Source organism: Myodes glareolus, chromosome 14 (assembly GCF_982192425.1).
Source record: "Myodes glareolus chromosome 14, mMyoGla1.1, whole genome shotgun sequence".
Lineage (NCBI taxonomy): Eukaryota > Metazoa > Chordata > Mammalia > Rodentia > Cricetidae > Myodes > Myodes glareolus.
In genome coordinates, this window is record NC_142039.1 from 12,263,672 (window position 1) to 12,278,728 (window position 15,057).

Sequence of the window (15,057 nt, forward strand, 5' to 3'; positions counted from 1 at the left end):
TCCTGGGATGAGGATGCACAGTGCAAACATGAGATCAGATTGCACTAAATGAAGCCCACTTCCTGTCCAGAGGACAAAACAGTTTACCCTTGGGATCGACTATCTGCCCCACAGAGTTTGACCATCTTCAAAACAAACATACACAAAACCAGCATTGTGCAATACTTACCGCCCTTCGAATCTGTGTTTTAAAAAATCAAACAGTGCTTTTTGCATCATATCTGTGACCTGTAATTGGATAATAAATTAAAATGTGAGAAAACCTGAGGATAAATAATTGTTACTGATTATGAGAACCAAGTTTACTTCTCATCATTAACAGCTGAAAACCTGAACGTCACATTTGGAAGAGGTGTGGTTACCACGTTTCCTGTCTCCAAGCCCTAATAAATGACAAGATAAAATTTCTGATCTTAGGATGTTTTAGTGACAAGAGATTCCTTTGCCACGGCTTGCAGACATTCTCCATTTGATATCGTTTCCTGGATATGGTGCGTTAGAGCTAGCAGGAGTATCCATGGCAACCTTCAGGAAATCAGAACACTAAACAAAACACACCACAGCCTGAAAAACAACCTGCTTGGCTGCTGTGAGCCTCGCTCAAATTCAACTCCTACTCACCTCATAGCCCTTCAGAGAAGGGCCCACGAGGACCACTGGTCGCATGGAAGGTACCACATCATAAGGAGGAGTGTGTTCTGTCTGCAGAGAGATAAGGCAACTTTAGACTTCTCAAACACAGTGGGTCTGAGATATTTTGTGCATAAGGTACTCTTCTGAACTCTAATATACAAGACACTGATTTTTCAGACATTTAAATATTTCCGTAATTGCCTCTTTTCCAAGTAAATCAACTCAATGAAAGATTGGCAGGTTTCTTTTTCTAAGGTTCAAATTACTGAATAGTCTCTAGTTTCCTTGCATATAAACTGCTTGGTAGAACAAAGAGAAACATGCCCAATGTATACTAGGTACACCAGGCTCAACTAGCCAGTGCTCCATTGCTCTTCAGGAACACTTGGACTTTCTGAAGACTTCAAAAGATCATGGTTAATTATGACAAATAAATCCCTGTCAGCTTAGCATATGATATGTTGGTCTTACCTGTATAAATCCTAGTTTCCAAACATTGTGCCTCTCACTACCAAATGCTTGGAACTCCACTGAAATTCTGAGGGAGCAGAAATTGGCAGGCATGCTAGTGCCCAAACAGTGATTATCATCACTGGTCACAGCTTTAGGACTAGGGCTTTGGAATTTTTGACCTCTGGTTTTTTTGTTTTTGTTTTTTTTTTGACATTTATAAACTTCTCAAACCAAGATTTATGTGCATTGGAGGAAGGTGAATGATTTGTCATAATTTTATCTGACCATGCTTCAGTGGCTTCAAAATGTTTCTTTCTCCCTTGCATATATAATATGTTTCTGAAGCATGTATTAGCTAGTTTCTGTTCTATAACTGATTTTTACACTTCTGTGGGTAATTTGTTTGTTTAGAAAAACAGGGTAGGAGCTAAATTTTACTGTCACTTCTAAAACTATCATTTTCAACTTGATTTTTTTCCAAATAAAAATTTGAAACATAGGTAACATAAATTTGCTTGATGAAATTTAAACAAGCTCTTGTAACAGGCAATTGTAAAGTGATGCAGAAATAACCTCTCTTAATGCATGGGCAGGAAGGAGATTGGGCTTTGGACAATGGATGAGCAAATAATTTACTCTTATTAGTGACTTGTGAGTTCTGTGAGATGCATCATCCCTTGAGGAGCATCTGAAAAATATATTTTAAACATGACATACATCAAAACAAAAGAACTTTAAGAATTTGATCAAGTGGTGTGCATGTAATATTTGCACCATTCTGTCACTAAAAATCATTTGACTGATGTTTCAAATCACCCATCATAGACTTGCTGTCTTCCTCTTTCTTTTGCATACGTGGCTATTTAGACACACATCAAATTCAACAGCGTCCATATGAGCTTTCACCAGTAGTTATAGACCATATAATCAAATGGAAAAATCTATTACTGCCAATGGGCTGTTCACCATTTACTGTTTAAATTTTTCTCTAGCAATCCAAACTTCCTTTTAATAGACATGATAAAGATAAACACATATTTGAATGAAAGCATAAAAATTAGACACAGTCCACTGACAGCACAAAAGCCAGACAAACAGCGCACCAAAAGCAGCCTAAGACACAAGACGATTGGGGTAGGCGCTCACACAGCCAGCTCTCATCTGAGTCTACATTATCACAGAAGAAGGAACACAAGAGTAAGCACCAGTGCCGCAGGCATCAGAAGCATATTTATTAAGCGATTGCATTTCATAGCGCTTGGGTTTGTACTGAAAGTGCCTGGAAGCCACATCCTTCCGCTACTGCCGTGAGAACACCACTGTCACCATTACCTATGGAGACAGACATTGCAAGCAACGAAAGAGCAGCTGTTAAGAAATCCGAGTGGCCCAATATTAGATAGGACTTTGGTTCCTTCAGTCTGTGACTGCCAGCCTAGGAAAGGGTTACCCATGCTGGCCATCAATCAGCTTCTCTACCATGAGGGGCAGCATTAGAAATTACCTTATTTGATGGAATATTGATACTCTGTGCCGTATTGCTAATGACAACATTTTTATCTGTCCTTTTTGATTAAGCCATTTTTTGTTTCACTTCTTTAGTGGAAAAAATTAGGATAAGTTTCTTTAATGTTTTGAAATTTACAGGCAGGTGAGCTGCAAAGTACTTTCTGATGAGCATGGTCATATCACTGTTTCCACTTGAAGTCCAGAATGACTGAGTGTATTGACTGTCTAAGAAACGCCTGCAGTTACCTAGCTGCAAGCCTCAGTTGTGATGACAAAGTCGGACCAGAGAGATGGCCCGGTCCTGTGGAAGATCGTCAAGTTGTGGCTTTCTGTGTCAACACAGAAGTCCAGGTGTTTAAATTTTTGCCTGGAGTTCTCTTCTTGATGATTATTTAAAAAGAAAAAACAAGCTTCTGCTTTTGTGTATGATAACTGATTGTTAACATCTATAGAGCAATCAGTTGATTTTGTGTGTGGAGGTAAGACTTAATTTGCTGAAAGTCTAGGGAAGAACAAATTTTGCTTCCTGTATAAGTTAAAAAAAAATACCCATGGCCAGGCGGTGGTGGTGCACGCCTTTAATCCAGGTGCAGGTGGATCTCTGTGAGCTCAAGGCCAGCCTGGTCTACAAGAGCTAGTTCCAGGACTGGCTCCAAAGCAACACAGAGAAACCCTGTCTCAAAAAAACCAAACACCAAACAAACAAAAAATACCCATGCTTGTGCCAGACTTGGTAACAATGGGGGCTATAAGTCTAAAAGCATAATGACTATGGAAGGTGTTATGTCAAAGGAGAAGAAAAAATGGAAATAGAGAGGTCTTTTAAAAATAGTGCTACAAAGCAATGATACATGCCGAGAGGAAACTTGTATTAAAATGTCTTGGGAATTCCTTGGAGTTTCCAGTCAGGGCACAGCATCGGTATATCATTTCGACTGGCCAAGGGAAAAGGCTCTGCATGTGGCCAGCAGCCATATTGTCTACTAGGTGAGATGCTGAAATCTGACTGATGGAGAAGGCAAGAATATTGGGAGAGTGTTTGTATATGACAATAGGAAAAACTCACAGTAAACCGCCAAAACAAGCCTGTAGTTTTCCACTGGTCTTGTTCATCAGCAGATTTTGCACCTAATGGATTAGAAGTTTAAAAACTGACTGAATTCAAAATTGAATAACCTCTTGTTTAAAGAACAAGCAATGTATCTGGATATTATAAATCAGAATCCAATAACTGCTTTAATATGCTTTATTATAAATTATGCTTCTGGCAAAAAGACAGACAATAAAAGCATGTACAACTGAGGTGTGCTGTACAGCATGGCCAGTGTTGGACATCTTCGAGGATTTAAACAAAATCCCTGGTGGCAGATCAAAAAGATCCTTTTTATTCCATCAAAAAGGATAAGTACTGTGACGGCATTTCAACAGGCCACTCACTGAATGGTGGTGGTGGAAGATATATGGATTCAGTTATCTATTGATAGGCTGTCTTAGGCCTGGGAAGACTGTACTTAATAAAACTGAAGGGCTTGATGCTAATGATGCCAGCGGCAGGAAAAACACGGGTATGTCAATGTCGACTTACCGATTTCTGCTTCTGCTTAGCTACAGCAGCGTGGAAAAGAAACAAAGAATAACAGAGCATGCGTGTTATTGACTTGTCAAAGGACACAGACAACCAACAGGACTGGAACTGTGACGCAGTGCGGCTGAGCAAGTGGACAACAGGAGCTGGGAAATCTGTGTTACCTTCTTAAAGAAGGGCATTCTTTTCTCTTTGGAGTGGGGTGACGTTACACTGTTTGCACTGGGCTTAGGGGAGCGGTGGTTTGCTGGAATATCATTCTCTTCTGCATCTAAGCCAGTAGCATCTATGTCTACAGCTATATACAGACAAACAATTCAAAAGTCGTCAGGTGAATGGGAGAGGAAAAGCAGGTTATAAAGAAAATAAAATGAAAGCAAATAAACTAACCACTGTAGAAGATTTGTCACGAGTGAGCAGCACATTACAGAGTAAAATATAAATGTAAGACATGTTAAGATACAATGCCATCATATATAACTAGACAGAAAGATAGCCTTGTAATAGCTCTTTCTCACAGAAGTCGGTTTTGTGCTTGATCTCCTGAGTACTTTTGGAGAAACATTTTTTTTTCACTGTCTCATCTCAAATGTTTCTTTTCTCCATATTAGCTTATAAATGTAAGGTACAAAGCATTTGATCTCAATGCAATGTCTTCATTTATCTCTTAGATAAGTACTCTGGACACATTTAATACAATAGGCCTCAGTCTTCTCATTTTGTTGGATTTTAATGTTAGGAGAAAGGGAACCACATAAAAAGTTTCATGAAAATTACAACAGACATTTCAGGACAAGAGAATATAAATCCCTTAATCCAGGCAATATCCAAGAAGTCATAGAGAAGGCAACTGGTTGCTAGGCAGATCTGGAATGGGCAGGGCTGCAGTGGTTTCAAGGAAGTGTGTGTGTGCCCTCCGAGAGTCTGATTGAAGACCAGTGGGAAACACCAAATTAATGAAATCATCATATCAAAATCAGTTAAGATTTAGGTGGTCTCCAAGCTTCTGAGGAAGAATGCAAGACCCCAAAGGCCCAAGTAACAGGCCTCTTGCTTCCTCATGAGTAAAGGTTCTAGGTTGGTTGCTTGACCTGTTGTCTCTTCTGAAACCCTTTTGCCTGACAATACAGCTTTAACACTAGTCACTGAAAAAAGGATGCGTAATTTCATTTTCAAGTTCCTGAAATTTTTCTACATGAAATTACTGTAAAATTTTATCAACTACAGAATAGTAAGTTTCAAAGATCAATTCAAACAGTCTTGGTTTTTAAGACTTAAAAACTGAACCCACAGAATGAAAGTGGCCTCCTTTTGGCAGAAGTCCAGCAGTACCAGGTTGCAGACCCAACGCTCCGTCCTGCCTTAGAGTTGTACCCATTCCTGCACCACCTAGTAGGTGAGGTACCCTCTGAAGGCCTTCTTTCTATTCCTTTTATTTCCCCATTGGTCATGTCCTTGGGGTCATGGTTCTGAACGATATCAGATTTGAGCCTGCTAGGTAATTACTTTATGGTTGAGATTAGGTCAAGCAGAAGAAAGGAAACCTTATTCACCCCAGTAAGCCTGGGGCAGAATATGTTAACAAATCCCATAATGTGTTGATAGAGGGGACAAAAAAACCAGTTATAGTTTGGTGCTTAGGTTCAGCTACCTTGCCCTGTGATATACAAGCTGAGCTGAGGCCTACAGAAACCTCCCCTGACCTTTTCAAAGGATCTGAGATCATCTCATGTTGGCACAGCATTTTGCAGTTTTGCAGTTACCGTGGTCTGAGCGGCTTCAGACTTGGAATATTGGGGATTTCCTGTTTAGGTGCTTTTTGTTTGATTAGTTCAGAAGTCTGTACAGAAGTGAACAACTGACTTATCTGCACAATGTTGCAATACCAACTCTGTTATTTTATGAGTAGGGATTTTCTTTGTCTTCAGTCTTTGCATACTAATTAGTTAAAGGTTCAGACCTTGATCTGCAGAGGAATGTCATAGTCATGAAATTTTCAGGTGTTTGGAACCAACCTAGATGTTCACACCACACTATAGCATTGCTCATGTTGGAAGGTTTCTGTATGGAGCTTCTGGAGTAGTTTTAACCTGAGGAGGATGGGAAGCAGGTTATGAGTCCCAATAAGGAAGCTTGCTATTAACAACTTCCAGATAGGAAAGCAAGGATCTAGGCTACTATCTCCTTCTTCTAATAGTAAGTCTTAACCAACATCAAATATGTTTCCTTTTTGGTGGTGTATTCCCTTATACTTTATCCTCCCTACCTTTTACTGGGTTTATGAAAGCCACATTCAAGGACCAGTAGCCTCCTAGAACTTGATTGGACCTGAGGCTGGAAACCCCGACAAACACAAGAGCTCACAGCCCTTCAGGATGGTGACATTTCTGAGTTGGATTTTAGGATCTCTCCACTGAATCTCATCTGCTATGGTCATCAGATGGATTTGTTTAAAAGGAAATTAAAGGAATTAAAACTGGAAAATCATAAAGAATGGGATGCATACAGGTCTAGCCTTGACAAGGATGAGATACTCAGCCACCCGTGCAAACCCTGAGCTCCAGATGGAAACTCACCTACACCTCAACACTAAGGGCCCCAAATCCCTTTCCAGCTTAGTACTTGGTGACTTTTTGCTTCAACTTAGGTCTAGAAGTGTCTCGACTCATTCTGAAAGATTTCTAAAATATCATATTCAGAACACATTAAGAAACACGCTTTTCAACTTTTCCCTGTTTTCTATACATGCCATTGAACTCAAGTGATTCTTCTCCTGAGAGATGCCACCAACCTTTAATTACATACCTGTATTCCCACCCCTTAGCACACATTAGCATTACATGGGAGCAGTGCTTCCACATACTATAAATGTGTGATTATTCCTCACTATTGCTTACTTTCTTGTCTCATCCCTTATTTATTTAGGGAAACTCAGAAACACATTTTAGCTTACTCTTAGAGCTTGGATCAAGTGAAACCAAGTTTGGGGATGAAGTCTATGCACAGGTGCAGTGTGAGTTATGTGTTGTGCAGCTGGAGATTACCCCATTTCATGGGGATTTGAAATTACTCCTTGGTCTAGCAGGGAGTTGGAAATTATAGTTAGGAACTCTGGTAAGCAAAACAAATGAAAGGTTACCCTTGGAGGTCGGTCTACATTTGCTCTGAAACGGTTAGTTGTGCTTGGAAGTGGACTGGGAAATTTTTCTCTAGGATTTTGTGAGAATCCCCGTTAGATCCATTGAGCTATTGATATGAAACTCATCACAGAGCCCAAGCTTTAGTCTGCTAGGACAGCTTACATTTGGTTTTATTTCCAGGTCAATCAGTCTCTATGTTGGCTTTTAGTGATGATAACACGTGACTCCAAAATTAAGTATTATTTCACGTTCACACTGCCTTGCTTGTTCTCCAGTACACAGGTGCTTTTCAGCATTGCATTAACACAAGTCGAGGTTGTGTTATTAGAGAACATGGAAGAACTTTACTTGTCTCCAGTAGGGCTTTATCAGATGTAACTTGCTTCCATGTTAGGGCCCCTACAAGTCTTCAGAGACAGCTTTTAGATGGTTAGGGTATCTGTAATGGCTAGAGAGGAATCCCTGTAACTTCACATTTGAACAAGGGCAGGAATGGATGTATTCCCTTGTGCCTGCAGGGATTCCCAACACCTCCTCCACCGTGGCAGCCATGCCCCGCATTGCATTATCACGGCAAGGTCTTCAGTGTCTACTCTGAGCAGACTGGCTTAATTTTCAGTGCCTTCAAATTGCTGTGAGTTTTTCCAACCACTATAGGTCCTAAACTGACGTTTCTTTTTGTGCTCAGATTTTGCTCACTTAAACATTTCGCTAAATGTTTACTTGATAAATGGTTTCAACTTTCAGGAAGTATTTATAGAAGAACTTCAACTTTGCAATGACAGATTTATCAGACAAAATACAATAAAATAAACTGAAATTTAAATTTCAGCTCACATAAAACTTTTCTTCCCTTGACAACATGTCATGGTAGGACTAAGGTATGCAATTAGATTACAGCTGTCACTTCTGTAATAACTTAGTGCAGCACAGGCTATTTCCTTGCTTGATTTTCAATACCAAGAAAAAAAAAAAGCCCAGCCCATTCTGTCCCTAATTTCATGGGGACCTTTTTCTTCCTGGTACACTTTCACATTTGCAGGTTTGAAATCCACATAACTACTGGAGTCTGGGGAAGTTCTAAAGGCAAATGCAGTGGTCAGCACTGATCCCCTACTTACCAGATGATGGCGGTGTCGATTTCCTGGAACTAGGTACTATGTCACCCAGACTGGATGAAGAATTTCCTCCTGATTTACTGAAGTAAAGCAAAAACTCAGATTAAACTTAACAATTGTTTTATATGCTAAAACATTGTATTGCTCAAGAAATGTATTGCTCAAGAAATTTATTGAGTTTTTAATTAAAAGAACCAAAAATGTGTATTTCTAACAAGGAAACAAACAGTCATTTCCCAATGGAGATTCTTGAAGTCCTTGAAACAGTTTTATGGTAGTCTCTGTTTTGAAGTTCAGGGCTTAATAGGTTTTTTAAAAAGGTTTATTTATTTATTTATTATGTATACAATGTTCTGCCTGCATGTATTCCTGCATGTCAGAAGAGGACACCAGATCTCATTATAGATGGTTGTAAGCCACTATGTGGTTGCTGGATACTGAACTCAGAATCTTTTGAAGAGCAGTCACCGCTCTTAACCTCTGAGCCATCTCTCCAGCCCCCAGGGATTAATTTTTTAAAGTCCCTAGGGGGAAGAGTTGGATAATTTCTACGGCCCTCTAGTTCCATGCCCAGATGACAGATGGGTAGACAGAAGAGATTTCCTTTGCCTTTATATTTAGAGAACTTGTAGACAAGATATAAGACCTCAAGACTAACACCAGTTCCTTTGACTTAGATTGATTATTTTTAGTATCTTAAGATTAAAAGTATACCTTGCATGGCAATTGCATAATCATTTTCATAATGGTTATGAAAATCATAACGATACCCCAATTTATCAACCTTTAAGACAAAAGAAGAAACTTAAATACAGATTGTAATATGAATTAACTAGAAATTGATAGTGAACATTTTCAGAACAGGACTAACAAGAAGGATTCAACTTGATTGCATTGTGAAGATTTTATTCAACACTTATGAACTGGGCAAAGGGGTATCTACTAAAACATACTTGTAAGAAAATGTCATAATGATATCTGATATGTTGTATGATAATTTTAAAAGTAAAGAATATAAATTACAAGATTCTGATGAGATGGAGCCTATGCTTAAGTCTTAGGTACTTTGGAGTTGCTAGTATAATGTATGGCTCACCAGTCCATATAAATGTGTGTCAACTCTTAACACATGAAGATCCCAGAAACGTGCTGACAGAATAAGAATGTCATGGAATTCAGGCAAGATAACTGCAGTGCCCAATGCTTCTTAGCATGGATGGACCAGGTCCTGCTAGAAAGGATTGTGGACCACGGCTGTGCCTCAAGGGTGCTGCTGACAAAACTAGATACTGGCATGCAGGAAAGACATCTGCCCTCACTGATTGGTTGTTTGTTTGTTTGTTTTTTTAGTCTTCTAGCATTTTAATACACAAAGCCAATCCCAAGCATTTCACTCTGTGTTGCTAAGGGTTTAAATACTTGTGCACATCCAATAAGGACACACAGGAGTGTATACAGCTCATAAAAAGTAGAACTTACAGCATCATCATTTTTGGCAATTCCACAAAGATGCTGATGGTTAAGACCAAGCACTTCCTTGCTGTGCCTTTTACCTTTGGTTTGTATTTTCCCCAATCCTAAGTCCCACCTTAGTTCAAGCATGAGTTTGCTTTACTTTTAGACAGGTGCTGCTAAGCCCTAAACTGTTCAGAGGCAGAGGGGTCCTTTGAATGTCATCCACAGGCCAAATTCTTGAACCGTGTGCCAATATCACTGCCTTTGATGTGTGTTAGCCTTTTAAAACATTTTTATTATTATTTGTGAGTGTTCTGTCTACACATATGTAAATATACCATCTGTATGCAATGTCTTTGGAGGCCAGAAGAAGGCATCTGATCACCTGGAACTGGAGATACAGACTGTTAGACTCCATGTGGGTAACAGTTACATGGGTACTCTGGAAGAGTAACTGTTACTCTTGATCACAGAGCCAGCTCTCCAGTCCCTGATTTTTGTCAGACTTTGAAATCTTTGAATATCTATCTATATCTATATATATGCATATATATGTGTATATATAATACAGATAAGTATACAGATAAGCATATGTGTGCATATATACACAAATTTCAATATATTTCTGAAATATGTATTATATACAATATATTATGTATTATTATATATCATATATATAAACTCTGAGTCTGAGCCTGGCCTGGTGGCACACACCTTTAATATCAGCACTTGGTAGGCAGAGGCAGGCGTATCTCTGTGAGTTCGAGGACAGTCAGGTCTACAGAGTGAGTTCCAGGATAGCCAGAGCTACACAGAAAAACCCTGTTGTTGTTGAAACAACAACAACAACAACAAAAAACCCCACTGACTCTGATTATGTCCTCACAAAATATCCAAAGTGTTAAGAGGCAAATGTAAACACTACTCACTCATAACTAGAGAAAGGTTGTTAAAGAAATACAGTAAAATCAAATCATCAAAGTTGGAGTATACAGTTATAAGAAAAACTAACCAGTTCAGTAGAATAAATTGAGAGATATTGGGAGTGTAACAATGATCAAATGTTACTCTTAATTAGGTTGGGTATATTCTATTTCACTCCTCTGTTGACAGTAGGTGAAAAATACTGATAACATTAAAATATAATCACTAACAACATAGTTTATGACATCATTGTATAAATGAGCAAGATGGAAAGGAGTGAAAACAGAAACTCAGTTATCTACACGAAGGTAAAGTTTTTTTTATCCCCCTCCATCCATCCATGTGAGAAGAAGCATGCTGTGTTCACCACAGGGATGAGAAGCCCACCTCAGGAGTATCTTAGTGAAGGGAGGGGAAGCTTAAGCCTCCCAGGAAGGTGCAGTCAGAGTAATAGGCCTGGCCTCTTATATAACTCAGCTAACTCCTATTTGCAAAGGCCATTTTAATGTGCTTTATGCATAGTGTCTTTTTACACGCTCAACAGCTAGGAGAACTGGAAATTGAATCTGTCGGGTGAAAATGAAACTAACAGACCACAGAAGCTGCTGTTGGCCAGTGATGTCCGGGACTGATATCCCTAAAGAATCTCCCAGCCTCCTAGGACAGCTACAGTCAGACACTGGAATTAGTCACCGTGGCTGCTACGTGCCTGAGTATGTTCAGCAAATGATTAGAACTTCAGGGTCTCCGCGCTGAAGGCAAACCTTAATGCTTTGTGACCTTAGCTTCATTTATTAATGACCATAATCTGATTCTCTCTCAAGTAGGCTAGAAACCAGAAGCAGGGATGGAGTGTTTTTAAAGGGAACCGCGATGCTGTCCATGAATTGTATTAGCATCTGCTTAACACATAAGGATGGCCACTCTTAGCAGTAACAGGGCAGAAGAGAGGGCATTGTCTGCATTTACACATAAACAGCTGGTGTTTTCCTCATACCTGGAGTAGAATTTCCCTTGCTTGGCTCTCTGTTCATGCTGAAGCCTCATGTTTTCTAGTTTGACCGGGCTTGGAATGAATCCGATTTCACAGCCTTCTTTGACCAATCGTCCTATCCACCAGTCATTATTAAATTTCTACACACAAAATCAAAAGTATTAGAATGAATTAGTACACAGAAAGATCCGAATTGTTTTGTCTATAACTTTTTTCAACAGAGGGAAACATGGCAGTTAGAAGCATGCATCTAATACGAAAATTCAAGAAGCCCTTGGCTTCATGGGTTCAGCTCAAAAGAGTGAGGTATGCCTGGTGCTAACAGCCAGCAGTTCAATGAAGGCTTTGTGTTCCCTTGTGTTCATTCCCCTTCCCAGTGCTGCCTTTCGGACCAGGCTGAGTCTGTGCTAAGTTTCCAAGGTTATTGTCCATACCTAGCAAAAGACAGGAACTTGGAAAGCCTTATGGAGCCCTTTCCCTTATAATATGGGATTAACTCAAAGTATTAATATTGAGAGAGATATTAAGCATACCTGAAATATTTTATACCAGCAAAGTGTACTTCTGTGCAATTTTATAATCATATAGTACTGTGTTCACACATGTTTTTTCTCATGTTGTGGTGGCAGTTTATCTCTTGCAGGTAAAGTATTTATCTTGAATCTTCGCAATCTAATTTTATTTTCCTCAATTAAATCTATTCTCAAACATCTCAAAGGCTGCTCCTGGTTTTTCTCTCCATAATAAGAAATGGTCCTGCTCAAAGTATTGGCATCAAGAAAGTCCCTATGTTAGGCAACTTCCTGTTGTAGAGTGGTTCACCATCATTTCTGAATGTGTGCGTTTATGTGCTTTGAAGCTGTGAGCTCTCCTAATGGGCAGTCAGCATCTCCTTCCCTCTCGCCCTTTAGTTCACTTGTCAGTTAATTTCCATAAGCTCCCCGTGAATTCCTCCAACTGCAAATTAAAAAATCAAAAAATAAAAAGCTTGTGTGCACACAGGCTGTCATCTAGGAAGACTTACTGTCACTGTGGTAGCCCACAGAATAAGTATGTGACATGTGAACACCTAATAAAACTTAATTAAAGGTGAATTTCCCCAATGTTCGGACTGTCATTGTCATCTCAGGGGAAGAGGAAATTCCTTGGCATCAGCTTCTCGTCTCACTTGTTCTGGTTCCCGCTATCCCTTTCCACTGCAGAAACTATGTTCCTCTGCTGGAATGCCACAAAACCTTCTCCCAGGAGGCAGGCATGGTGACTCACCACGACAGTTCTAGCTCTCAGGTGAATGAGGTGGAGCAGCGATAGGAGGAGGAATATAGCAAGTCTGAGGTCAGCCTGTTTATAGTGAGTTTCAGAGCCTGGGCCTCATAGAAAGTCCTAGGCCACAGGGTGAAGTCTTGTCTCAGAAAAACAAAACAAAACAAAACAAAAAAAACCTCTTCCTTAGCATAGTTCCAAGTTCACACATCAGGGAAAATTGCGCAGTTAATCAAGGTTAATCATTTAACGATAAAGTGCAGGTCACACATAAAAATGGACTATCTAACAAAACAGTTCCTAATTTCTAGTGCACAAAGCCCAGAGGGGCCCCAGCTCCTACCATGAGCCTCTGCCTCCTTCCTCATTAAGTTTATTTATACCAGAAAAGGCTGTGAGCCCCGGATTTAGCGGTATTTTAGACGGCCGCAGCTAGACCGGATGCTTCCTCACAGCAGTAAGAAGGCAGTGAGAGTCGAAGGCAAGAAGATCACCTTCACACCGAAGAAAGCTGAAAGTTTTCCTTACTTCCTTAACATGCAGAAAATCCTTTGCCTCGAAGGAGATGGCCATGCCTGGCACCGGGACGTCATCCTCCTGGGCTGCGCTGTACCTGACGTTGGTCCGAACTGCAAATGCAACAGGTTTTGTCTAAAGAGGGATGGGAGGAAAAACAGAAAAAAAAGAAATAAAGGTGGCCTTCCCTTCTCCCGGTCAATTACAAAGACACACTCAAAAGCTGTTGCAATCCTGTCCTCCTCACTGGTTCCTCATCACAAGGCAACTTGTTAGGGTTCTCAGTGAATGTGGTGGCCCTCAGCCACACCCACCCTCGTCTTAACTAGAAAACAAAAAGCTATTGTTCTCTGTGCAAGCACTGAAGTAATAAAAGTGAAGATAGACGAGCGAAACCCTGTAGCAGACAACAACCGGAAACCAGGACACACGCACATTTGTTTTGCGTGGTCTAATTTGGTTTGAGTGGAAAAAACAAAACAAAACAAAACATAGAAACTGCCTCCCTACCCTGAACATTCCCTTCAATGAATCATTAATGATTGATTCCCAATGGTATAGTATTTGGAGTGGAAAAATAACTAGAGAATATATGCTCCAGTCTTAGCAACCACTATTTGTGGCTGCAGGGAGCTGTGAAAGCAATGACCTTTTTATCCTACCCTTTTTTCCCTCTTCGGGTTCACTAATTAGCCATCCTTCACTGTGCGGTGCTTCGGAAAGTGCACAGGTAAGTATCTGTTCTCATTGGCAATACATGCAGATTCAGGAGATGGATAAGTGAAGGAGGCCGTTATTTGTGGCATGGCTATTCAGCCTTCCCATGTTTCCTCTATCCTGGGGGCAAGATCAAACAGAATCTGATGCACCTTGGCCTTGTAGAAGGCAAGCATGTGGTTATAGACTAGTTATAGACAAAAATCTGGGACACAGTGTGTCCCAAGAGATGATCTAGACATTGGGGGCAGCAAAGCTAGGTCAGCCTTCTAGACCAACAATCAGGATGAGCTCTGAGACTGAGCTCAAGCTGCTTTGCTCCCAGCCTCAGACTCGTGGGCCTTCCAGGTTTACCAGGAAAGCTCCGTCAGGGCTTAAGGTAAGGTGGCCGGGAAAATAGACTGCATAGACACAGGGCCAGCCCGCAGTCCTGTTCCAACATCAGTAGCGGGAACTCTGGGGCTGGTTGTTGTAGAATTCATTATATTTACATCCATGTTTTTTCACAGTCATTATCAGGATACCCATGAATCAATGTGGTCATTCCATGGTCACTGAACTCTGTTATGGCTCCAAGGACTACATCCTCAGACCCCTCCCAGGGCCCCAGTGTGTTAGTCCTGCATCCCTTTCTAACTTGCTTTTTAGCTATAAGGTACAAGGCACCCAAGGTAACCGTGAATCATTCAGCCCAGTTTTCCTTCTTGCAACTCTGTACCAAGGTGCCATGTGGGCATATGTCACATTGCT

General features: G+C 40.4%; 1 protein-coding gene across 13 annotated transcripts in view; it reads right to left on the minus strand.

Moving 5' to 3' along the window:
- Cacnb2 (calcium voltage-gated channel auxiliary subunit beta 2) overlaps nt 1-15,057 on the minus strand; it is a 357,246-nt gene that overhangs the window by 16,890 nt on the left and 325,299 nt on the right. For 9 of the 13 annotated variants that reach the window (XM_048460673.3, XM_048460672.3, XM_048460676.3 and 6 more), the window contains 6 exons: nt 13,603-13,725; nt 11,815-11,951; nt 8,442-8,518; nt 4,345-4,478; nt 622-702; nt 170-228 (listed from right to left, as the gene is read on the minus strand). In XM_048460673.3, the coding sequence (XP_048316630.2) occupies nt 170-228; nt 622-702; nt 4,345-4,478; nt 8,442-8,518; nt 11,815-11,951; nt 13,603-13,725 (611 nt within the window). Of the gene's footprint in view, nt 1-169; nt 229-621; nt 703-4,180; nt 4,201-4,344; nt 4,479-8,441; nt 8,519-11,814; nt 11,952-13,602; nt 13,726-15,057 lie in introns of all 13 variants that reach the window. The other 4 variants (XM_048460678.3, XM_048460677.3, XM_048460680.3 and 1 more) reach the window with 1 other exon arrangement.